The sequence below is a fragment of the Lygodium microphyllum genome, chromosome 19, assembly GCF_053477565.2.
Source record: "Lygodium microphyllum isolate KBCC chromosome 19, Lygodium_microphyllum_v1.1.10, whole genome shotgun sequence".
Classification (NCBI taxonomy): Eukaryota; Viridiplantae; Streptophyta; class Polypodiopsida; order Schizaeales; family Lygodiaceae; genus Lygodium; species Lygodium microphyllum.
The window spans coordinates 77,911,449-77,938,181 of NC_141153.1; the positions used below are offsets into that span (position 1 = coordinate 77,911,449).

At 45.9% G+C, this 26,733-nt stretch overlaps 1 protein-coding gene across 3 annotated transcripts in view; it reads left to right on the forward strand.

Moving 5' to 3' along the window:
* Positions 1 to 26,733, forward strand: part of PTAC14 (plastid transcriptionally active 14) — a 163,738-nt gene that overhangs the window by 69,948 nt on the left and 67,057 nt on the right. For all 3 annotated transcript variants that reach the window (XM_087700341.1, XM_087700338.1, XM_087700339.1), the window contains exon 8: positions 18,484 to 18,634. In XM_087700341.1, the coding sequence (XP_087556467.1) occupies positions 18,484 to 18,634 (151 nt within the window). The remainder of the gene's footprint in view (positions 1 to 18,483; positions 18,635 to 26,733) is intronic.

Sequence of the window (26,733 nt, forward strand, 5' to 3'; positions counted from 1 at the left end):
TTCAGGTGTGGGATGCTGTGTTGAAAGTTAAAATTTCTACTGTTGTGATTGCAGGAATATGCAAGCTCACCATAATCACACGAGATGGAATTGGAAGTGGAGTGGAAAGTGTGATTATTTGTTGACATTCCTGAGTTTGTGATTGACCATGCTTGTGACTGTAATGGTATTATGATATCATTTGATGCAATAAGAGACCGAGGGACACATTATTACGACAAAAGCTCACGCACCGGTCTAAGCAAGTGCATTAGTCTTCAGGAGCTGCAGCAAGTAATCCAGCTTGGAATGCCCCATGCCCATCCACAAGCCTATGGAAGTCTTGCTTGCATTGGGAATACACAAAAACGCAAAGAGGAACTAAGAGCTGCTGGCTCTAAGTTATAACTTATCTAGCACAAGGATCCGCATTTTATATACTCCAATGCCCTTGCCCAAGCGAATGGATACCACCTGAATGAACTTGTAGTGGCTATTATGCGATGATGCTCTATCTTGTTCATTTGCCCTTAAAACCTCAGAGTGGAAAGATCGACTACTCATGTTTTGGATAAGCTTCCAATGTTGTGCATTAATTGTTGAGAGAACCACTTAATACCATCAGCAGCAGATTCTTCCTGGCAGAATTTTTGTACCTTTATGACAAACTGGCAACAATTTTATACTGGTACATAAGACTGGTATACCACCTGTAGGCTGGATCCGTTTCCTGCATGCAATAGTTGAGAGTGTGTGTTGTGGCTGCTGTCAGCTGGCACATGTTAAGGGCACTGGTGTGTAACAGTCTGGTAATGTCAGAGAGCACATGGCTGTAGATTCAAGGCTAGCCAGGCAAGGCTATAGGGGAGGTGCTCCAGTATCTGTATTAGGCTGGAAGAACCCTTGAGATAGGAAACTCACTTACAGTCCAAACCATTCTTTGGAATATTTTGCTGTGTGCCGGTAATGAAATCTGGAAAAGATATTTGATAGACAGAATTTTCTCTCTTATGAACCTTCCTAGATTTGTAAACAATATCCTTTGGTATAGCTGGTGGTTGAGGAGGAACTTGTACTTTCTTTTGCTGGTGGCCCATGGGGGTGCAGCAATAGATAGCTGGTTGATTTAGATGCATCAAGATGAGGATTGCTAATGTTGTCTACAACAATGCATTGAGACCCCAAAGCAATGTTTTCTGGTCATGTGAGATAGTGTGGCTGGTGTAGAGAGGGCCTTGCAGGATGCTCTTTTGAGTAGGGTCCATTGCTTTAGAAAGCCCATCCTCAGCATGGTTGGGTATTGGGAAATAAAGGGCAAGAATTCTCTTGACCCATTGCTTTAGAAAGCCCATCCTCAGCATGGTACCCTCCAGAAACTTGGAATCGACACGGTCATATTATCTTTCAAGCAGACTAATATTGCTTGTTTCTTAGCATCAAGTCCCCTTTTCTACCTGGAATGCTGGAAAAATCTTACAGGATGGGGTCTCATAACTTGTGGGGTGATGGCATATCTGTGCTTACATAAGACTATGACTAGTAGCCCAAGACTAAGATGGCGAGTTGGAGCTGAATGAGATCTTGGTTCATGGAACGAGCAAGAGTGGTGGACTCCCAAAAGGTAAAGATGTTGTCCAAGCTATTGCATTCACTTGTCTCGATGGGATTGATACTGTTTGGTATCAATGGGGGACTGTTTGAGACTGATCACCTTTGCAAGGGTCTTGTAGGCAATTCCAAGCAAATTGGTTGGCCTCTATTGTTTGATCTCCAGTTTGGTCCCCAACAACCCTTGGGAATGAGACAAGGGCCATAAATCATAACTGCGTATGCATGTCGTGGATACTTCTTGTAGAGGCCTAATTAGTTGCGTCTGAACTGTTCTAGAATGCATTCTTTGTATTTCCGCTTAAAATGGGGCACTCTTGCAGGCCATTGCTTCTCTTGTGGGAAGTTGGGGTATTCATTGGCTGAGAGCCAAGAGAAAAACGCAGCTCTAGATGCAGGGATTGCTTCACTCATCCCCGCTGATCTCATGGTTGAAGGCTCTCAAGATGATGGGGCCCCTGTAGCGAGAACTTTTGATAAAGAGAAATAGCTAGTTGCATCAATTGGAACATGGTCGTTTGTTCTAAAAGAGGCAAATAGATAAATGTTGACATGGCAGCTCATATGCATCACTTCCCATTTCTCTTTATGCACCTATGTGCGAAAGTCCTTTGGCCTTGGCTTTATCCATTGGCCCTAGGGTTTGTTGACCTTTCATTCGGCACAGTATATGGCCACATGGTCTTGATTGGATTGTATATATGTTATGCAAGATGATGCTTTTTTGCCAAAATTTTTGGAGATGAGGGTGGTGCGACAACATGTCTTGATAGAATGTTTTCCCTTGTAGTTTGAGATGCTTGCACAACCCATTGCTCCTATTGCTTGATTCTAGGCAAGCTACCATTATGGTTCAATTAATCTTAGTTGAAATAAAGGGTTTTTGATGATTATATGGGACAATTGATTGACAAGTTCTTGCTTATTAACCTTCCTTCGTTCTTACTGCTTGATTCTCTGGATGATGCTATTTGAGATCTTACTAGTAGGCCAAATTGCAAAGCCTCACTTAGAATTTGCTAGTTAATTCTTGCTAGTTTGATAAATTCTTTCAAAGTTTACATGCATCTCCTACTCCAGAAAACATGGTTAGACTTTAGCAGGCAGAAGGTCCAATGGTTCTAGATCCATAGACCATTGTGCATATGTGCAAAATCTATTTTTTGGAAGCTCTTCATTGCAGATTGCCACCTTCTTTTCCATATTTGTTCGGTTCGTTATACCTTGGTTAGGGATCGACATCAGGCTCTGGTAGAGGTTGATATCTGAGATATGGATGTCTTTGTTACACTTGCCCATGGATAAAAGTTTTGGTTGGGATTGCCTCACTAATGAGGTTTTTGAGACTTATGGTACTTGTTTGGTGAAATCTTTCATAGCTATGTGTCAGGAGGTTTGGGAGATGGAGGTTTCATATATATAAAATTTTTAAAGGTATTGACTAATTGTCTCCATAAGCATTTCCTAGGCATTGTGCTTTTTCATTAGTATGAATTCATCAAGGGCAAAAACATTTTGCACAATGTGTTGAATGTGCAGATGGGTATTGACTATGCAAAGCATTCCAATCAAGAGGTGGTGTTGGTTCAGTTAGATTTGGAAAAAGCTTTTGATTGCATGGATTGGTCTTTTCTTGCAGAAGTTATATACCCAATGGGCTTTGGACCATGTATATCACATTTGATGTACAAGATTGGTAATGATGCTTTTTTGTGCGTTATGCTAAATGGCAGTGTCACTGATCCCTTTGCTCTTGCACTTGGTTAGATAGGCCTTGGAGTCCTTTGTTTTTTTACCATGTTGTCCCACTTGGTGGATACTGGACAATTGGCTAATTTATCACTTTTTTGGTCAACACTTTGTTACCCAATCATTGTTGATGATACTTTCATGATGCTGGAAGTGGAAAGGGACAATCTTTGTAAGGCATTGGATGTTTGGAACCTTTTTAGGCATGCTTCGGGCCTTCGTATTAATGGTCGGAAATCCTGCCTTATTAGTTGTACTGAATGAGACTTGTAGACATTGGGATGGTGGGGTGTGATAATACCTCGAGGCATTGTTAGTGAAATGTACCCTGACCCTACTTAGGGAGGATAGTTTTTGGTAGTCATCTAAGGACCAACTCTAAACACCACCATTCGTTCTAACTTTGAGCATGCAGACTTGGATGACTAGGTGTTCCCTAGGTCTATCTTGCATGTGAAGTGTCTGGCCCAATCCTACAAGGATTGACTTGCATGTTCCTAGAGACACAACTATAGTCTCTAGCAACAATTTAACATCGAACTTGAAATGATCACATTTCTTGAATCACGCATGATCGAGGTAGACAACCATTGCACTTGGTTCAATGAGAGTGAGAAATGAGGTGAGCTAAGTGTTAATCCCTTTGCCCATAAGACATAATTTCACACCAGTTGTCTAAAACGGTGCTTATCGGTTGGTTCTAGGAGTGACCCATAGGAGGGTCTCGATTATTGATACTTGTTTTAAACTTGGGCAATATTTCGGCTATTTATTAACAATAAGGAATAAAGGGTTATACCTCTATCGCATTAATGGTCAGAATTTCCGCTTCATGGCTGCTCGAGGGTCCCGCAACATTGATGTGTCAGCAAATGTTCATTCTAGATGAGAAGGATAAGAAAAAGAAGGTTTTTGAGGTAGGGGGATGGTGCGTGAATAGTATTTAGCTTCTTCGTGGAAAGTTTTCTCACCTCTAACTTGTGATTATCGATCTCTCACTCACTCACAAGAGTTGACTTGTCGTCGTGTGTTGAAAATGAGAAGAGGAGCCCTCATTTATATAGTTTTTTTTTTTTTTTGGATAGGCGAGATTTTGTTTTTTTATGAGGTTTAGGTAGGAGGGGACTACTCTCTTTTTATTAGAAAAGGATTTTCTTTTGTTTTATATAAGGAGAGGAAATTTTTAATTAAGTTTTTGCAAATTGTTTAACTTATTGTTTTGTGTCTTATGAGTTAATATGGGGGAGGGGGGGGACTTCTATTTAATAACATTTTTTTGGGGGAAGAGAGAGAGAGAGAGAGAGAGAGAGAGAGAGAGAGAGAGAGAGAGAGAGAGAGAGAGAGAGAGAGAGAGAGAGAGAGAGAGAGAGAGAGAGAGAGAGAGAGAGAGAGAGAGAGAGAGAGAGAGAGAGAGAGAGAGAGAGAGAGAGAGAGAGAGAGAGATTTTGAGAGAGAGAGAGAGAAGAGACGCACGTCGATGGCACCTGCTCGCGACCTCCTGTCCCGTCGTCGTCCGTGGCCTGGTTTCCCCTGCGTTCCGCCGACATAGGCCATCGCCCGCCTGTTCGTCCCTGCCGTCGCGCACCTGTGGAGTCCCTGCCGTCGCGCGCCTGTGGAGTCCCTACCGTCGCTCGCCTGTCTCGTCCGCGTTCGTGTCACGCGACTGGCTCCGCAGCGCCGTCCTGCTCCTTCCCGGGTTCCCTTGCGCCGTTTTCCTGACCACTCCAGTTGCCACGCCGGCCCACGCCCGTCAGCTTTCGCCGCCGCTGCTGTCCGCAGGTACGACTGTTTGTTCGCCTCCCTTCTGCAGAGCCGCCCGGCGGCGGTCAACCCTAAGCCACACAGTCGTCAACAAGGCAGTGTCTCGCCCTGACTGCTTGTTGATCTGCACGGCGTAAGAGAGAGAGAGAGAGAGAGAGAGAGAGAGAGAGAGAGAGAGAGAGAGAGAGAGAGAGAGAGAGAGAGAGAGAGAGAGAGAGAGAGAGAGAGAGAGAGAGAGAGAGAGAGAGAGAGAGAGAGCGAGAGAGAGACGTGTCGCCCCGTCTGCAGCCGCCCTGTTTCCCTGCCGTCGCCTGTCACCGACCTCGTGTCGTCACCCACAGGATCCTCGCCTGCATCTGGCAGCCCGTCAGTTGCGCCTCCAGCCCTGCTGTCGCCCGCGTACACTGCGGGCTCTGCGCCTGGTTCACGCCCGTCCGCCTTATGTGTCCGGCCTTTTGCCCACGCCTGATTTCTGCCCACGCCTGAGGTTCGCCCTCGCCTGTCGGTCGCCCCCCTCGCCTGTGCGTCAGTCCTCCTTCGAGATCAGCTCGTCATCCAAGATGGCTGGATTGGATCTGGATTTCATAGACCAAACGGTGGTAGCACTTGGCCCAGATTCTGATGCTGAGGAACCGGAGGATATGGTTCCGTGCACTGAAGAGATGCCCCCGGGTCCTGACATCCAGCCTGTGGGTAAACGTACCAAGCATACCTCGGCAGAGATAGGTGTTATTCAGGATCGCTCCTATGCGCAGTTTGCTTCGGATTCTGTGGACTCTCAGGATGTGGACTGGGAACATCTGTTGGAATTTGCCAACACTCTGCTTGGCGAATATGTTCAACATAACCAGGAAGCCTTTTCTGACTCTGCACCTGATGATGTTTTGGAAGCTACCGTTGACCCAAAAACTGTCCTACGATCTTTTTCGGTGTTTTATGAACGCGCTGTGATCCTCTTCTTCACTGGTCGAATCCCGTTGCTTTCCCGTATTCGCCAATGGCTGCAGAGTCTGCTACAAGGAGAATGTGTTGAAGAGATTTTTGTTGGGTCCCGGGGTTTTTTTGAGGTCCTCTTGAAAACTGAGACGCACCGTGCTGCTCTCCTGTCTAAACTGCCTTTGTTTTTTGATCGTCGGTTGGTTCATGTGGTTCCATGGCGCCCGATGGCAGATTTTCAGCGCCTGCTACAACGTGAATGCCCTGTGTGGGTCGAAGTGGAAAATTGTCCGGCTGTTTATTGGCCGCTATTGAAGGATGCTATGGCCGCTGTGGGCACGGTTCTGGTCCCTCCCAGTCTGAGGGCTGTGAATCGCAACCGCTTGTGCATGTTATGGGATACTGCAAGGAAAAGGCCTGCTTGGTTACGCCTCAATTGCTCTGGCATGCATCCGTTACACTTTCGTTTGAAATGGGGCAATTTTGCAGGCCATTGCTTTTCCTGTGGACAGTTGGGGCATTTTATGGCAGAATGCCCAGAGCAGCAACACATTTCAGATGCGGGCCATGTTGCTCCGCCCATGGAAGATATGGTGTGCGATGCTCCGTCGCTGGATACTATCCATCCGCCCCAAGTTCTGGCTAAAGGTAAACAACAGGTTTCGGGTCTGGATTCCCGTGCCACTGATTGGGTGGAAGTACGTGCAAAAAAAGGCAACAGGATTGTTGCCGGCATGGAGAGTACTGTGCCTACTACCTCACAAGATTCCATGCGTACATATATGCGCAGGAAGGAAATGTTGTCTTCCGAGCGCGCTGCTCCTGCTAGGGTTTCCTCGGCCCCCCGTCCTCAGCCCGCCAGGAAAATGTATTCGGATCGTCTAAAGGGTCCACCTGCAAAGCTGGATTTTGATAACAGAGGCAACGTCATTACCCCATGGGACAGGCGGTATCCACGTTCCAACCCCCAACAAGCAGATATGCCGTCTACTTCCAAATCTGGTCCGCAGAACTCTTTTGCGGTGTTGGCGGATTTCTTGGATAAGGGAGTCCTGGACATTCTCGCCGACAAAGTCAAATCGAGGCAGGCTGTGCCTCGTACCTGATTTTATTTTGCATACACATGAAAATCGCCACGTGGAATGTGCGAGGAATTTGTTCTCGACACAAGCAACATGCCATGTGGACTGCCTTGTATGAGAATCAGTGGGATGTCCTCTGCGCTGTTGAGCACAAGAGTCACGGTGACGCCGGAAAAGTTGTGGATTGCCATGGCTTTCGTTTGTTCTATGCAGGAACACAGGCCATGCATTATTTGGGTGTGCTCATGATTGTACATGCCAAATATCAGCCTGTTCTTATTAAAAATGATGTTCATGGCCGCTTTTTGGTGGTTGAAATTTTATTCGAAGGGGAAATCTTATGGTTACTTGGCCTCTATGCTCCGAATGATTCCTTATCTCGCCGGGAGCTTTGGCAGACGTTGCAGACTTCCTTGTCACTTGGCAGACGGGGCTTCTTCATGGGGGATTTCAATATGTGTGTTGATTCTTCCCAGTCCACACCGGAGCACTCGGTCATGGATGCGCCGGAAAGTCGTATGTGGCATGAGTTGGCTCTTGCTGTTCTTAAGCAAGACCTCTGGTCCTGGCTACACCCGTCCTCTACCGGGTTTACTTTCCATTTGGCCCAGTATGCAACAACATGGTCGCGGTTGGACCGTATATATATCATGCAGAATGATGATTTTCTTCCTGAGATGCTCGAAATAAAAGTGTTGCAGCAATATGCCTTGTCGGATCATTTCCCTCTGCAGTTCGAGTTGCTTGCACAACCCATTGCACCTTTCAAGCAATTTCTGGAGAGACTCCCTTTGCGTTTCAACTCGTCCTACTTGAAGCATGCAATTTTTCAGGGCTATATGCAGCAATTGCTTGACAGATTCTTCTTGGATTTCTCCTCTCAGGGCACTGCGTCATTTGACAGATTGCTCTCTAATGTGCAGCGGGTTGCTCGGCAGTATGGGATCTATCATGCCTCTCTTTGTCGGCGCCGTCAACAGGCAGCGGAGGACCTGCTGGTTTTGGTTCGCTCTCTGCTGGTGGACACTCCGGATGATGCATTTCTGCTTGCACTGGCCATGCGGGTGGCCGATCTTATTAAAGAATTCCAGTTAAAATCGTATCAGCAGGCCAAATTGCAACATCTGACAGAGACTTTGCAAGATAGTGCATGTCAGACCCATAAGTTCTTTCGAGCTCTCCATGCCTCTCCTGCTCGCGAGAATATGACCAGACTCGAGGATGCAGAGGGCCACCTTATCTTGGATCCACAGTCTATTGTGCATATGTGCAAGAATTATTTCCGTGACCTTCTTGGTTCCGCTTCTCCACCTTCAGCCCAAATAACTCAGGCCCGTTCGGTTTTTTATGATCTGGTCCGCAATCAGCTTCCGCAGGACATCCAAGCTACTATGGAGTCAGATATTGGTGAGGCAGAGGTTATGGACGTCTTGTTACACTTGCCCAAAGATAAAAGTCCGGGTTGGGATGGTCTCACCAATGAGTTCTTTGAAGCTTTCGCTACTCAACTGGCCAAACCATTGCAGGCTTTATTCCAGCAGGTGTGGGAAACGGGGATCATGCCTCCCTCATGGAAACAAGGACTTATTAAACTGCTTCCAAAAGTGCCTTCGCCATCTAAGTTGACACAGTGGCGCCCAATTTCTTTGATGGGTTCAATGTACAAAATCTTTTCCAAAGTAATGGCAAATCGGCTCCATAAGCATCTCCCTGCCCTTGTGCACCCTCTCCAGTATGGTTTCATTAAGGGCCGAAATATTCTGCACAATGTTTTGAATGCCCAATTGGCCATTGATTATGCCAGGCATTCTAATCAGGAGGTAGTACTGGTTCAACTGGACCTGGAAAAGGCTTTTGACTATCTGGACTGGTCTTTCGTTGCTGACCTTATGTCTGCTATGGGCTTTGGTGCTCGGATGTCGCGTCTAATCTACACCATTAGTGCTGCGGTGTCTTCGCGAGTCATGCTGAACGGAGGTGTTACTAAGCCATTTGTCCTTGCCCGTTCCGTCAGACAGGGGTGCCCTTTGAGCCCTCTATTCTTTGCCTTGGCGACACATCCAGTTCTTTCCATGTTATCGCATATGGCCGCCTCCTCTCAGTTGGCTGGACTGTCGCTTCCTACAGGACAGCACTTCATTAGCCAATCTCTGGCGGATGACACCTTTATGATTTTGCGTGCGGACAGGGATAACCTTCGAAAAGCATTGGATGTTTGGGGTCTCTTTGGCCAGGCGTCAGGCCTTCGTATCAATGCGCTCAAATCAGCCATTCTAAGCTGCACGGAGTTGAATTTACAGTCCTTGGCCTGGCAGGGTCTGATTGTTCCTCGTGGCTCCATTGTCAGACATCTTGGATACCCTTTGGGTGTTGATGTTCCCCCAAAGCAGCTTCTACAGTGGATCTCTCAGAAAATGGTGACTAAGTTTATGTATTGGAAGTCTCAGGCCTGGCCCTTCCATGTTCGCCTCAAAGTAGCCCAGATCATTATGTTGCCAATGCTCACCTATTTCTTGCCATTGTTGCCCTGGACTACTACGACTCTGAATGCTCTTACTCAGTCGATTCGCTTCATGTTATGGAAGAAGGACTCATTGCATGTAGGTATTTCCTGGATCTCGTGGTCGCATGTGTGCACCCCCAAACGCATGGGCGGCGGAGCTATTTTAGATGCCCAAACTCACATGCAGGCACTCCGTTGGTCTCTTTTTCGCGCCATGTGTTCGGATCATCATCCATGGGTCCATATAGCCCGTTATTTCCTTGAGACCCATGGCCTTCTGCATGGCAATACCCAAATCCGGAGTTCTTGGTAGCATGTTCTTAATGCGGATTCGCGGTTCTCCACTTCTTCTTCATCGCTGCTTACTCATTTGGTATGTTCCTGGGAACAAGTCCTTCAAAAGGCTCAGTGGCATCCAACGGAGGATCGCTTGGCTACCAACTCTTTTCAATTGGAATTACTGGTAGTCTCGCGTTTACTTTCGTGGGAAGGTAAACATGAGCTTAGACCACAATTCAACAGGATGGCACGTTTGGGCTTGTCTTCGGTTGCGGATGCCACCCTTGCCAGTCGCAATGTGCTTATATCGTTTCGTACAGCTAGGAGGCTTTTCAGGATCCCTCCTGGATATAGGCCTTTATGGGAACAGCTTTTGACGACGCTCCAGAGAAGACAACCCTTTCCTGCCCTTGCTTCGGATCGTCCCTGGCAGGATTGGGACCTACAAGGCCGGCTGAATTTGAGCAAAGCTTCTGCTAACCAAGTGTATCATCTTCTGATTACAGATCATTAATGGCTGGTTCCTAAAGCGAATGCTTTATGGGGATTGCGTAAATCCCGGTCATGGTGGAGGGCAACTGTGATGGAGGGCTGGGTCAACAAGACACCCTTTAAATACAAAGTCTTTCTTTGGCGAGTGATGATTGGGGGTCTTCCGCTTGCTTCGGCTCTTTCCAAGCGACGAATCTCCAATGGCTCCTGTTTCTTTTGCACCACTACTATGGAATCCGCCCGCCACCGATTTATTTCCTGCCCCGTCGCTAAGAAAGTCTGGTTATTTTTGTCGGCTGTTTGGCGAGGGGTGGTTGGTATCACCCTGCGTCCCTTTCATTGGGTTTTTGGCCAGCCCAAATACCCTACTCCCGCCCAGCCCCATATGAAGCTCATGTATCACTTTCTTCGATACTAGGGCTGTTGGCATAACTGGACCATTCGGAATGCTTTTCTGTTTGACTCCGCCTACAATGTTCAGCGGCATATTGTGAGGCTTAAGGGCCTCTTGTATTGGCAGTTAGCTCTTCTTCATCGTTCTGATTTGCTCTTCACGGAGGACCTCCGTCCCTGGCATATGGCAATTTCCTCCGCATCCTTGCCATGACATTGTAACTTGTAGTACTTAGAACCTTTTCACATGATGGCTTGGATTGTCGTCATGTATCTTGTAATCCAGTAATCTTGTATTTTTTTCGTAATTAATACAATTACCTTTTACAAAAAAAAAAAAAGAGAGAGAGAGAGACCTGTTTGAAGGCGCCGCCTATTGCCCTGTTCGTTTCCGCATGACTTTCGCGAGCAGCAGGGCACAGAATAGGGATGTGACAAATCGTTCTGTTTGACGAGCAGACGGGGTCCACAGGACAGTCCGACAGGCCACGGTTTTTGCAGAAACAGACGCCCGTCTGCCTTCGTCTACTCTGCTGTCCGCAGGTCCGCCTGCTCGTTCTCTTTCCTTCTGCAGAGGCGCCCGGGGCTGCGGTCAACCCTAAGCCCCACAGTCGTCAGACAGGCAGCGTCTTGACCAGCGTGCCTGTTGATCTGTACAAAGAGAGAGAGAGAGAGAGAGAGAGAGAGAGAGAGAGAGAGAGAGAGAGAGAGAGAGAGAGAGAGAGAGAGAGAGAGAGAGAGAGAGAGAGAGAGAGAGAGAGAGAGAGAGAGAGAGAGATTTTCGTAATTAATACAATTACCCTCTACGAAAAAAAAGAAAGAGAGAGAGAGAGAGAGAGAGAGAGAGAGAGAGAGCTTGCCACACAGAGCGTGTGACAGCATGAGCCAGCAAAGGGAACGAGCCCTTCTCTGCCTGCGGACCTGCCTTCTGTGCGCAGCGGCCGCCTGTTTCTGCGCACGCGCTTCCCAAGCTTCTTCGTCAGTCCAGTGTCGGGTCCGTTTGGCCTCAGAAAGCGGGAGAGCGGCCTGCGCATTCCTGCCTCTCGTGAGATCTTCGTTCGCCCTCTGACCAGTATACGCAGTGATACACCATGGCTGGCCTGGACCTGGATTTTATAGACCAAACGGTGGCAGCGCTTGGTCCAGACTCTGATACCGAGGAACCCGACGATATGGTTCCGTGCAATGAAGAGATGCCCACTGCTCCTGACTTTCAGCCTGCAGGCAAACACACCAAGCACAGTTCGGAGGAGTCAATGGATCATCAGGATCGTTCCTATGCTCAGGTTGCTTCGGACTCTGCAGACTCTCAGGATGTTGACTGGGAGCATTTGCTAGAGTTTGCCAACACTCTACTTGGCGATTATGTTCAACATAATCAGGAAGTCTTTTCTGACTCTGCACCAGAAGATGTTTTGGAAGCCACTGTTGACCCCAAATCTGTCTTGCACTCCTTTTTAGTATTCTATGATCGCGCGGTGATACTCTTCTTCACTGGTAGAATCCCCCAGCTTTCCCGTATTCGCCAGTGGCTGCACAGTTTGCTACAAGGGGAATGTGTTGAAGAGATTTTTGTGGGGCCCCGAGGTTTTTTTGAGGTGCTGTTAAAATCTGAGACGCACCGTGTTGCTCTTCTGTCTAAACTGCCTCTGTTTTTTGATCGCCGTTTGGTCCATGTTGTACCATGGCGCCCAATGGCAGATTTTCAGCGCCTGCTGCAACGGGAGTGCCCTGTATGGGTTGAAGTGGAAAATTGTCCGGTTGTTTATTGGCCACTGTTGAAGGACGCCATGGCTGCTGTGGGCATTGTTCTGGTCCCTCCAAGTTTAAGGGCAGTGAATCGTAACCGCTTGTGTATGTTATGGGACACTACCAGGAAAAGGCCTGCGTGGTTACGTCTCAATTGCTCTGGCATGCATCCTTTACACTTTCGTTTGAAATGGGGCAATTTTGCAGGACACTGCTTTTCTTGTGGAAAATTAGGGCATTTCATGGCCGAATGCCCAGAACAGCAACACACTTCAGATGCTAGGCATGTTGCGCTACCCATGGAAGATATGGTATGTGATGTCCCGTCGCAGGATGCTATTCACCTACCTAAAGCTCTGGATAAAGGTAAACAACACAGACTGGGTTGAAGTACGCGCAAAAAAAGGTACCAGGGTGATTGCTGGCATGGAGAATTCTGTGCCTTCTGCGTCACAAGATTCCATGCGTACTTATATGCGCAGGAAAGAAATGTTGCCATCGGAGCACTCTCCTCCTGCGATGGCTTCCTCTGCCCCTTGTCCTCAGCCCACACGGAGAGTGTATTCGGATCGTCCAAAGGGTCCACCAGCTAAGCTGGCTTTTGATACCAGAGGCAACGTCATTACCCCGTGAGATCGTCGTTATCCCCGCTCCATTCCCAAGCCAGCAGATATGCCGTCTACCTCCAAATCTGGTCCGCAGAACTCTTTTGCCGTGTTGGCTGATTTCTTGGATGAGGGAGTCCTGGACATTCTCGCAGAAAAGGTCAAATCGAGGCAAGCTGTGCTTCGTACCTGATTTTCTTTTACAAAACACCCATGAAAATAGCCACGTGGAATGTGCGAGGAATCTGTTCCCGCCTTAAGCAACATGCCATGTGGACTGTATTGCATGAGAATCAGTGGGATGTCTTGTGTGCTGTTGAACACAAGAGTCACGGTGAAGTTGGAAAAGTTGTGGATTGCCATGGCTTTCGTCTGTTCTATGCAGGGACACAGGCCATGCGTTATTCTGGTGTGCTCATGATTGTACACGAAAAATATCAACCTCTTATAAAAAATGATGTGCATGGCCGCTTTGTGGTGATTGAAATTTTATTCGATGGAGAAATCTTATGGTTACTTGGTCTCTATGCTCCGAATGATCCTTTATCGCGCCGGGAGCTTTGGCATACTTTGCAAACTTCTTTGTCACTTGGCAGACGGGGCCTCTTCATGGGGGATTTCAATATGTGTATTGATTCTTCGCAGTCCACATCGGAGCATTCAGTAATGGACGCGCCGGAAAGCCGTAGGTGGCATGAGTTGGCTCTTGTTGTTCTTAAGCAAGATCTCTGGTCCTGGCTGCACCCGTCTTCTACAGGGTTTACTTTCCATTTTGCCCAGTATGCAACAACATGGTCGCGGTTGGACCGCATATACATCATGCAGAATGATGATTTCCTCCCTGAGATGCTTGAAATGAAAGTGTTGCAGCAATATGCATTGTCGGACCATTTTCCTCTGCAGCTTGAGATGCTAGCACAACCCATTGCACCTTTTAAGCGATTTCTGGAGAGGCTCCCTTTGCGTTTTAACTCGTCTTATTTGAAGCATGCAATCTTTCAGGGTTATATGCAGCAATTGATTGATAGATTCTTACTGGACTTCTCCTCTCTGGGCACTGCTTCGTTTGACCGATTGCTCTCTAATGTGCAGCGGGTTGCTCGGCAGTATGGAATCCATCATGCCTCTCTTTGTCGACGGCATCGGCAAGCAGCGGAGGACTTGCTGGCTTTGGTCTGTTCTCTGCTGGTGGACACTCCAGATGATGCATTTCTACTAGCACTGGCAATGCGTGTGGCTCATCTTATTCAAGAGTTTCAGTTGAAATCGTATCAGCAGGCCAAATTGCAGCATCTGACGGAGACTTTGCAAGATAATGCGTGTCAGACTCATAAGTTCTTTCGAGCCCTCCATGCCTCTCCTGCTAGAGAGAATATGACTAGACTCCTGGATGCAGAAGGGCACCTGGTCCTTGATCCGCAGACTATTGTGCATATGTGTAGGAATTATTTCATCGACCTTCTTGGTTCCACTTCTCCACCTTCAGCCCAAACTACTCAGGCCCGTTCAGTTTTTAATGACCTGGTCCGTAATCAGATTCCGCAGGACATGCAAGCCACTTTGGAGTCAGATATTTGTGAGGCGGAGGTTATGGATGTTTTGTTACACTTACCCAAGGATAAAAGTCCTGGCTGGGATGGTCTCACCAATTAGTTCTTTGAGGTTTTTGCTACCCAATTGGCGAAACCATTGACGGCTTTGTTTCAGCAGGTGTGGGAAACGGGGATTATGCCTTCCTCTTGGAAAGAAGGACTTATTAAATTGCTTCCAAAGGTTCCTTCGCCGTCTATGTTAAAACATTGGCGCCCAATTTCTTTAATGGGTTCTATGTACAAAATCTTTTCCAAAGTAATGGCGAATCGGCTCCACAAGCATCTCCCTGCCATTGTGCATCCTCTTCAATATGGTTTCATTAAGGGCCGAAACATTTTGCACAATGTATTAAATGCGCAACTGGCGATTGATTATGCAAGGCATTCTAATCAGGAGGTCGTACTGATTCAATTGGACCTGGAAAAGGCTTTCGACTATCTGGAGTGGTCTTTTGTTGCAGAGCTTATGTCTGCTATGGGCTTTGGTGATCGGATGTCTCGACTGATCTACATCATCAGTGCAGCGGCGTCTTCGCGAGTCATGTTGAATGGAGGCGTTACCGAGTCATTTGCCCTTGCCCGCTCTGTTAGACAGGGATGCCCATTGAGCCCTCTTTTCTTTGCCCTTGCGACTCATCCAGTTCTTTCGATGTTATCTCATATGGCAGCTTCCAATCAGTTTGCTGGATTGTCGCTTCCTTCTGGACAACATTTCATTAGTCAATCCTTGGCTGATGACAATTTTATGGTTCTGCGGGCAGATAAGGATAACATTTGCAAAGCATTGGATGTTTGGGCTCTCTTTGGTCAGGCTTCCGGCCTTCGCATCAATGCGTTGAAATCAGCCATTCTCAGCTGCACGGAGTCGGATTTGCAGTCATTGAATTGGCAGGGTATCGTTTTGCCTCGTGGCTCCATTGTCAGGCATCTTGGCTACCCCTTGGGCGTTGATGTTCCCCCAAAGCAGCTTCTACAGTGGACTTTTCAGAAATTGGCGGCTAAGTTCCTGTATTGGAAGTCTCAGGCTTGGCCATTCCATGTTCGCCTCAAAGTAGCCCAGACAATTATGTTGCCGATGCTCACATATTTCTTGCCCTTGCTGCCCTGGACTACTACTACTCTGAATGCTCTGACTCAGTTTATTCGTTTTATGTTATGGAAGAAAGATTCCTTGCATGCAGGCATTTCCTGGATTTCTTGGTCGCATGCGTGCACCCCCAAACGCATGGGTGGCGGAGCTATTTTGGATGCCCAAACTCACATGCTGGCCCTCCGTTGGTCTCTTTTCCGCGCCATGTGCTCGGATCATCATCCGTGGGTCGTTATAGCCCATTATTTCCTTGAGGAGCATGGGCTTCGGCATGGCAATACCCAAATCCAGAGTTCGTGGTGGCATGTTCTTAATGCCGATTCCCGATTCTCTTGTTCCTCTTCATCACTGCTTGCCCATTTGGTATGTTCCTGGAAATTGGTTCTCCGGAAGGCTCAGTGGCATCCGGCGGAGGATCGCTTAGATGCTAATTCTTTTCAACTGGAATTACTGGCAGTCTCGCGGTTACTTTCATGGGAAGGTAAACAAGAGCTTCGACTACAATTCAACCGTATGGCACGTTTGGGCTTAACTTCAGTCGCGGATGCCACCCTTGCCAGTCGCAATGTGTTAATATCATTTCATACAGCAAGGAGGATCTTTAGGATCCCACGTGGATACAGGAATTTATGGGAACAACTTTTGATGGTGGTCTAGAGCAAACAACCCTTTCCTGCCCTTGCTTCGGATTGTCCTTGGCAGGATTGGGACTTTGAAGGCCGGTTGAGTTTAGGCAAAGCTTTCGCTAACCAGGTCTATCATCTTCTGATTAAAGATCATCACTGGCTGGTCACTAAAGCTAATGCTCTATGGGGATTGCGTAAATCCCGGTCATGGTGGAGGAAAACTGTGATGGAAGGGTGGCTGAACAAGACACCCTTCAAATATAAGGTCTTTCTTTGGAGGGTGATGATTGGGGGTCTTCCACTTGCTTCGGCTCTTTCCAAGCAACGAATATCCAATGGCAACTGTTTCTTTTGCACCACCAGTGTCGAATCTGCCCGTCACCGATTTATTTCTTGCCCTATCGCTAAGAAAATATGGTCGTTCTTGTCAGCCGTTTGGAGAGCGGCGGTTGGTTTCTCGCTAAGGCCCTTTCATTGGGTCTTTGTGCAGCCCAAATACCCAACATTGGCACAGCCACATATGAAGCTCGTGTTTCACTTTCTTCGATATTGGGGCTGTTGGCATAACTGGACCATTCGGAATGCTTTTCTTTTTGATTCCGCCTGTAATGTTCAGCGGCATATTGCTAGGCTTAAGGGTCTCTTGTATTGGTAGATAGATCTTCTTCAGCATTCTGACTTACTTTCCCGGGAGGACTTGCGTCCCTGGCATATGGCAATTTCCTCTACATCTTTGCCATGACCTTGTAACTCTTAGAACTAGAACCGTTTCATATGATGGCTGAGTGCCATCATGTATCTTGTAATCAAGTAAACTTGTACTTTTTTTGTAATTAATACAATTACCTTTTACGAAAGAGAGAGAGAGAGAGAGAGAGAGAGAGAGAGAGAGAGAGAGCAATTGTTGTTTACGAAAAAAAAAAGAGAGAGCAATTGTTTCTTTTGCATCACTAGTGTGGAATCGGCCCGTCATCGATTTATTTTTTGCCCTCTCGCTAAGAAAACCTGGTCACTCTTGTCAGTGGTTTGGCGAGCAGTGGTTGGTTCCTCGCTAAGCCCTTTTGATTGGGTTTTTGTACGGCCCAAATACCCCACACTGGCACAATCGCATATGAAGATCTTGTTTCACTTTCTTAGATACTAGGGCTGCTGGCACAATTGGACCATTCGGAATGCTTTTCTTTTTGATTCAGCCTCTAATGTTCAGGGACATATTGCGAGGCTTAAAGGTCTCTTGCATTGGTAGATAGATTTCATTCGGCACTCTGACTTACTCCCTCGGGAGGACTTACTTCCCTGGCATATGGCAATTTTCTCTGTGTCTTTGCCATGACTTTTGTAACTCTTTTGTTGTTTAGTACTTTATAAATATAACATCCATTATGAAAAGAGAGAGAGAGAGAGAGAGAGAGAGAGAGAGAGAGAGAGAGTCATAATGTGCATTGAAGTCATCTCATGATGTCTACTATGGAAAGCTGTAGCATGTTCAAATTCAGATGTTGTGTTGTGCAACTATTGTGGTGGGTAATGATAACTTTGATGTGTGGGTAATATGCTGGTGGTATATGTGGTCCATATTGTTGAGGTTGTTTCATATGACATAGTACTATTTCTTGTATAAAGATTTAGGAGGGAATAAACTTAGAAAATCACATGCTAGTGACATTGGGGACCTCGCATGTCAAATACAATTGTGCAATTGCTTGCAAAGTTTGTTAGTGGGGTTATATTTAAGGAAATTTCTCACACATGCTTAATGTATAAGTACATCCTTAATCCCTCGTTGTTCCTTTGCTCTATGATGTTCACTCATTAGATGGTGAGCTTGTTGGTTTGACCATTCCTAGTGGGCAAAAATGCTTGGTTAGTCATTGATTGATGATTATTTGTGTTCTTTCAGTGAGTGAGAGCTCAAAGATTAGTTGGGTTTGGCTTAATTTAAGCTTTTTCTTGGATGTTGAGAAAAATAATTTAAGTTAAGCAATGAGCATTTTTAAGTCTTTCTTTAATCATTTCATTATATATGTCTAATTTTGCAGACAAAAGACTCACCCTTGAAAATCAAACGCTTAGCACGCACTAATGACCAATTTAAGTGGGCACTTGCTATTGCTCAAACTCGACATATTACAATGACAATGACAGTTGGGGCAAGGCCTCAAGAGGCCAACATGTTGATTCCTTATGTTGGTATGTTCTATTTGCGTGTGCTTAGTGAAAAAAGATTGGATAAGGTCTACAAAGTTTGGTGTCTTTAGATTTGATAGGTGCATACCAAATATCTTAATTCAAAGAATATCTATCACTTGTACTTGTAATACTTTGGTTTGAGTCCTCATTTGTTGGTGTGGTCTTATGTGTACATCATTGAAAGATTAGAGAGAAGTTTCTAGATCTAGGTCTTGTATGCAATCTCAAAAAAATTAGATCTAGGTCTTGTTTGCAATCTCAATAAAATTAGAGTCAAGTCTAGTAGAATAGGGATAGGTGCATATGGCCATACCTTTAGCCAAGTTTCTAGGGGATAATGGATTGGACATGACTTTCTTTTTGAGCTATTGGATCTCCGTGGTATAGGCCTTAAAACAACTTTTGCAGAGATCATGACATTTATAGACATGCCAAAGAGACTATTTGCGGCATTGATTCACTTGGTTTCCAAGGGTAGTGGAGATGGATTGGAGATCTCTCAATGGAGAAGAGTGAACACATTGCTTGGAAGTTCTTGTAGGATCCTTGCTACCGTGATTGACCCCAAATTGTCCCCTTTGGTATCAAATGTCATTGACCTCACCTAGGTAGGTTTCATTTTACTACCCTAACATGAACACTTTTGTATTTATTGGAGGGATGACATGTGATAGCTTGATGTTGCAATAATTTGATGTTGACCTACCATCTGACATAGCTAATGTTGTGGCTTGATATCAAGCTGTGACTTTTGACATAGCTGACGTGAAAGCTTGATAGAAGCTGATTGGACCTAGCTTGATATGGTGTGCACACGGTTGTGAATTGTCGATTGCTGTTTGTTGCCTTGTTTTCTTGCTTGCCAAACCCGTCTTGCCCATTTGCTTTCTTATGCTCCTCAACACCTTGTGTGTTTCTTTGCCACCACCCTATTTGCGTGTTTGTGACCTTCTTGTCAGCCACCCCTGCTGTGCTCATTATCATGAGGATGTGGAATTTTGTTGCTTTGCTTATGCTTTGTTTGGCATTTGAGTAAGTTAATAATCAAATGTGCAAATGTGAGATGCCCATGATGTGTAAGCAAGTTATCTCTCGACATCAAGCCAACAATCCCAAGATATTTGTTGGTGCCAAAGGAAAAAGTTGTATTAAGTTATATTTGAAAGGTACTAGGTGGTATGTGGTGTCAGTTTGACCTAGGGCAATTATTTGATCTATAATTGTGAGTGATGATACTAGGAACTGGGCATTACTAAATTAAATAATACTTGTTCAAGGGTTAAGCTGAAAAATGGATTAAGAAGGCTGCCACTTTGTAAAAATTGCTATGCAAGTGATGGAAGGTTGATTGGAGGTTCAGGGGGGGAGGGAAAGAAAGAAAGCTATATTAATGTCTACAAAAGGCCAAATCGGCCTGCAAGACCAAAGTGCTACATTTGAATATGAGGACTATTTCATCTGCATACAATAATATGTTTATCAATACCCCCCCAGGTCTGCTTCCTGCTCTCCAAGTCTATCAATGTAATGTGATATCTCATCAATATAAAGGCAGAATAGGGTAGATGAGAGCGGACATACATGTTTCATTCCAATGGTGCTTGTGATCTCTGTGACAGCCCTCCTAGCACTTGTACTCGTCCTGTAATACTTATACATACCCCCATCTCATCTCCATTGAGACCTCAAGCTCTTGTAGTGTCTACATGCGCTTGGCACATGGTAGTGTGTCAAAGGCCATACAAAAATCCACAAAGCAGCAGTATACGCACCTCCCTTGTGCATTGCTCTCCTTTTGATGATCACATGTAGTGTGAGGATATGATCAAGAGTGGAGTATTCTGTCCTAAACCTTTCTTGTCCATATGCTCGATGTTGGTGCTTCTCTGCCCATTTTCTCAGCTTATGCCCTAGTATCGATTCAGAGCTTGGGTAGCACGTGGCCAGCCATGATCGTTCTATAGTTCATAGGAGCCATGGGGTCTCTTGCTTTCAGCATTGGTACTATAGTATTAGCTAAGCAACTGATAGGGAAGCCTTCACATAGGGTGGTGTTGAACAAGCGGGCTAGAAGAGGTGCGAGGGTATCTCTTGGATGTAGTAGGTGCTCTCCTACTAGTCCATAATGGCCTTGGGCCCAACCAGCCATTGTAGAGCCTGTTGATGGTGTTGTGAACCCTTGGTGTGCTGAAGAAGGTAGATGATGTGGGTTTGTCCTTTGGTGGTTGAGGCAGTAGGGGCTGCCCGAGTAACTTGGTATAGTGAGGTAGCATATGCATGCCACGTTTTTGGGGAGGTAGTATGTGTATAGGCTTGGGACTCCCGGAATACCTTCCACACCTCCTTGATATCTTGTCCCAAGAGTAGCTGGTAGGAATTGTGCTTCAATTTGGATAGATATGCCCTCTTTTTCACTTGCACTAGGTGACGAAAGATTGAATGTGTTTGGCTGTGTGTATAGACCCGTCTTGCTTTGCCTTGCTACACACAAAGGTGGGTTTCCTTGCAGTTCTCATTGTGCTAGCTATTTTGTGGGACATTCTTTCTTATAAGGGTGAAATGGGGGCATGCATGGAGAAAATACATGCCAGTTGGGATGTGAAGTGCTTTAGCAAGTTGTGCTCTAAACTCCTCCAAGGGTGTGTGGGGATCCATCTTTTGCAAACTCCAATAGAGATGATCTTTCTTTCTTATAGGGATGAAGTGGGGGCATGCATGGGGAAAATACATGGCAGTTGAGGTGTGAAGTGCTTTGGCAAGTTGTGCTCTAAATGCCTCCTCCAACTACTTTTGCAAGTTTTGCAAGTTGTGCTCTGAACTCCAAGTTATTTCTTATAGGGGTGAAATGGGGGCATGCATGGGGAAAATACATGGCAGTTGAGGTGTGAAGTGCTTTGGCAAGTTGTGCTCTTAACTCCTCCAAGGGTATATGAGGATCCATCTTTTGCAAGCTCCAATAGGGTATCAATCTCGCGAATTGGTCACCATAGTCTCTCCACTGGGTTGTCTTGTGATGTTCGGTTGAGCCCCATCTCCTTTGATGCTATCTCACTATACATGTGGTCCTTGCTCTCGAGAAAGGGAATATGTCTTTGTGCTGTGCAAGCATTGGGATTACCCACTAATAGGACATTTCCAATATTGGAGTAATGCATAATATCCTCATCATAGTTGTTAGGTACGAAATGTACGATACGGTACGGTACGATAAAATACGGTACTAAATGGTGCCTTAAGATTTTATAAGGTACGCTATGATATATGGGTGGGGATCAAAGGGGATGCTCGGTAGGAGAGATGCTAGAGGGGAAGAGGGGGGTTAGGGGATGGAGGGATGGTTGGAGGTATGTGGCGGGTGGGGGGGCTGGTGGCTAGCGTCAGTGGGGAGGGCATGGAAAACGGGGGGAGGGGTGTGGGGATTGTGGGATCTCAGGTGAGGTAGTCTGTGGTGTAGGTGATGGATGTGGGGGACTGTGGTCTTGCCAGGTGGGGCGGGTAGTGGAGAGTTGCGGAGCGCTCTGCCCATGGGGCATCGCTCGCCCTCCTGCTCCCTGCTGTTGAGGCTAGGTCTGAGGCTAGGTCTGTTGAGTGTCCAACGACCTGATTAAAGATCGCTGTTTCTTTTAGCTCCAACTCTGTGGCTTGGATGGCCAAGAGTTGTTCCTCAGAGAGGATGATGTGCAAGGTGTTTGATTGGGGGGCACTTGTAGAATGCACCGGCTTGTAACCAGATGTTTCCATTGCGCGTCCCTGCTGAGGATCCACCGCTCATGTTGATGCGCTGTCGAAGGGGGGGGGGGGATGTTGCTGCAGAGAAAGGGGGCATCTGGAGGGGAGAAGGGCCGATGGTAGGGGGGTGGGGAATGCTTGTTTACATGGTGGGGGAGGTGTTGGACACCGCTGTAGTCCAGCTCGTAGTAGTGAGGCGAATGAGTGTGTTAGGCCTATTGGACAGAGCCACGTGCCATAATACGGGAAAAGATGGTGGAGGCGGTGGGGTCATGGCGGAGGGGCAGGGAACCAAATCCTTGGGTATGAGGACACGGTGTGGGTTCAGGCTCGGGGGGGGGGGGGGGGTTTCTAGGCACGGACGATCAGTGGCGTGATTGAGGTAGGGGAGGTGAGGTGTGCAGGGGTGTAGAAGGCGTGGTGTCGAGCAGGAGCGGACGGCCGGGGGGGGGGGGGGGGGGCGTGTTGGGGGGAGACCGGGGGGGTCGCGTTGGGGGGGGAGGGGTCGCATTGGGGGGAGACGGTGGAGAGGTGGGGGGGGGGGGGGGGGATGGCGGGGAACTAGCGGCATAAAGGCTCACACCGTGGGACAATGGGGGGTGCGTTGGTTTGATGCCGGGGCCAAGAGAGCAACTGCGTGTTGGTAGGAGCTTAACTTCCCCTTATCTTGAATATTCTTACGATACACATTCATTTTATGCTATGGAAAAAGGATACTTTGCATGCTAATATCTCGTGGATCTCTTGGAGCCATGATTGCAGACCTAAAAGTATAGGTGGTGTGGCTATTCTAGATGCACACACTCACATGGTTGCTCTTCGATGGTCTCCCTTTCATGCCATGTACACTTATCGACACCCTTGGTTCTTTGTTTGACCATTTCTTTTTGTAACAATTGGTTCTGGTTCATGGTAATACAACCAATCGGAGTTCTTGGTGGCATGTCTTAATGTTGATGCCCCTTACTCCTCATCTTCCACTTTCTTGGTGACTCGGCTAGTCTACTCGAGGAAGTTGGGTCTTCAAAAGGTTCAATGACATCCTATGGAGGTTCGCTTGGTCTCTAATTTTTTTTAGATGGAATTGTTAGCAATGTCCAAGCTGTTTTTGTGGGATGGGAACAAAAGAAGCATCCTAAATTTAATTGTATGGGACCCTTGGTCTTATCTTTTGCTTCTGATGCCACTTTGGTGAGTCGCAAGGAGTTAATGTCTTTCCTTACTACCAAAAGGCTTTTTTGGATCCCTCCAAGATATAGAGACTTGTGGGACTAGCTTTTGATGACACTACAGCGTAGGGAGTTCTTCTTTGCCCTTGATTTTGATCATCCTTCCTTGCAAGTTCCTGATGGTAGGATCAGGAACTTGCAAGTGGACTCCATCTTGGAAAGGTCTTGGCTAATATAGTGTATCACCTTATGATTAAAATCCACCATTGGTTGGCCACCAATGCCAATATTATTTGGGACTTGCATAAATCTCAGGCCTAGTGAAAAATGACTATCATGGAAAGTTGGTTTAACACGACGCAACATAAAGATATGTGAAGTCTTCCTTTGGGCGTGTGATGGTTGGTGGGATTCTCCTTGCCGCAATACTTTCAAACCACCGAATTTTCGATGGTATGATTGATATGATATTGATGATGGTGCTCTATCGTGCCCCCGCCGTTCATCTTATTTCCCGCAAACGTCGAACCGTCGGATTTCGTATCGTCGAAGGAGCCCAACATTGCATAGATGCCTGGCTCGACGTTGCACAGGTGTTGGTTGAAAGGGGGGGGGGGGAAGTGCTAGTGGGAGGGGAGGACGGGGAGTGCATTCTAGCTAATAGTTAAGGAAGAAGCAGAGGATGAAGAAGAAGGAAAAGCAGGCGGAGCTACACAAGAACTTTCAAGTTCCACTGCAGGAAGGTGAAGAAGACGAGTGAGGGAAGAAGGAACAAGACATGCAATGATCATATGATGATGATGATGATGAGTGATGATATTGTCTCACTATTGCGCCCCACTTTGGCACACCCATATATGAAGTTTCTCTTTTCTTTTCTCCATTTTTAGGGCTGCTGGAATAATTGGATTACTGAAAATGATTTTGTTTTTGATTTCGCACCTGGTGTTCAGAGACACCTTCCTAAGCTAAAAGGTCTTCTACATTGGCAATTGGATCTTATTTACGAGATTGATCTTCTGACTTGCTCCCTTGGCATATGGTAATTTCTACTGCTCCTTTGCCATGATGTTTGTACGCTTGAGATTGATTGCTTCATTTGTACATAGAGGGTGATTCTGTGGATGCCTACATGCACTTATCAAGGACATCACAAAGCGACTTGCTAAGATTGATGAAATTATTGCCAATGCATCTCTTGTATCTATGGTCATGGTTGGTCTACCGGATACTTATCAGAGTTTTTCCACTACACTTTGTTTACTTGCAAAAGAAGATGCTAATGCTTACACATTTGATGCATTGGTATCACTATTGTTACAAGAAGAGCAATCAAGATTAAATCCCTCTAATATAAGTATGGATAATCAATCAAGCATTTGCAACCAACCATTGTAACAAAGGAAAAGGCAAAACAAGTTCTTCTATGGACTCCTCAAGCACCAAGGATGATGTTGCTAGGAGAAAGAGGTGCAATTATTGTAGAAAGAAGGGGTATCTAATTGAAGAATGCAGAAAGAGGATGGCACGTGAAAATAAGAAACAATCGGGCATCAGGATTCTGAAAATTCAGCAAATGTAAAGGATGCAACCGCACATTTGGCAAGCTTGGACATTGGTTAGTCTTATGCATGATGGTATTTGGATAGTTGCACTTCTTAGTACATAATGTTCTTTCGTGACTTGTTTGTATCATATGCAAATGTATAAAAGGCAGGATCAGTTGTATGCCATTCAAGGCATTGGTCGGATTCCCATTATTACAATGGATGGGAAAATTATCATGTTTGAAAAGTCTTGTATGTGTGAGGCATAAAGAAAAATTTGCCTTCAATTTTAGCCATTGCATGTGCTGGTTTTATGTTTAAACTACACATGGATCGATGCAATGTCTATGATTGTAGTGATGAGGATGCCCTCATTGTTACTCGTACTTTGTATAATGGACTTTATGAGTTTGATTTATATGAGAGGAGAGTATGGGAAACATTTATATGTATTACATGTTGATGCCACCATTGTGGATGACACTGAGTTATGGCATTTCCAGCTTGATTATCTTAATTATGGTACTTGCCTGATGTTATAAGTAAAAGTATGGTGGGTGATCTCGCTCCATTGAAAGCCCTTACTCACAATGTATGTGAAAGTTGTATACTTAGCAAAATGCATTATGCTTCATTTTCCAAGGGTGGTACTATGCATTGTGATAAAAAATTACAGCTTGTGCATAATGATGTTTGTGGGCCCATGCGTGTCAAATCCATTGAAAGATACTTGTACTTTGTTACCTGCATTGATGGCATGACTTGTCGCTCGTCATTGTTGGACATATGCTTTGAGGCGCAAATCCAAAGTGTTTGCATGCTTTAAAACTTTCTTTGAGTTGACTGAAAATGGTGCTAGATGCAAGTTGATTACACTACATATCGATCCAGAGGGGAATATATGTCATGGGTGCTCTACTTCTTTTTGGCTAAAGCGACATTATCCATCAGTATACTACACCTTACACACTTAAACAAAATAGTGTGGCTGAAAGAAAAATCGCACGTTGTATATTGTCACACAATAAGCTGCCCCCATAGTTTTGGTTTGATGCTATCATGTGTGAATCCCAACCCAACTAAAGCATTGGCTGACTGTGCACATTATGAGGCTTGGAATGGCCACAAACCAATGGTGTCACATATCCATGTGTTTGGTTGCTTGGCATATGGTTGGTGCACCAACCATAGAGACATAAATTGGAAGACAAGGCTGTCAAATGCATATTTATTTGGTTATAGTGCAGAAAGTAAAGGACACCGCTTGTACCAACCCTCTACCAACAAAAATTTTGTTAGTAGAGATGTGATATTTGGTGAACATTCTGTTTAGCCCTTCATGGACTCCAAAAATTAGCCCAATGTGTGGGCTATAGACATGTTTGATAGTTTTCTGCATTTATTTCAACAAAGTGAACCTCCTTTTGGTCAATTTCAGCAACCTATTGAGGGTTGATGATTTTCAGCACATTGATCAAGGCATTGTTGATTATGAAGTGGCCAATGAGAGGGCTGCTATTTGAGAAGCTAAAACATTTCTTAAATGGCTGTTAGATACATTATAGGAAAGCAAGCAGCCTGTTTTTTTTCTTGGTAGAACTGGAACAACAACTCACCATGCCAGGGTTGTCTTCGTACGTAGTATGAATTGATC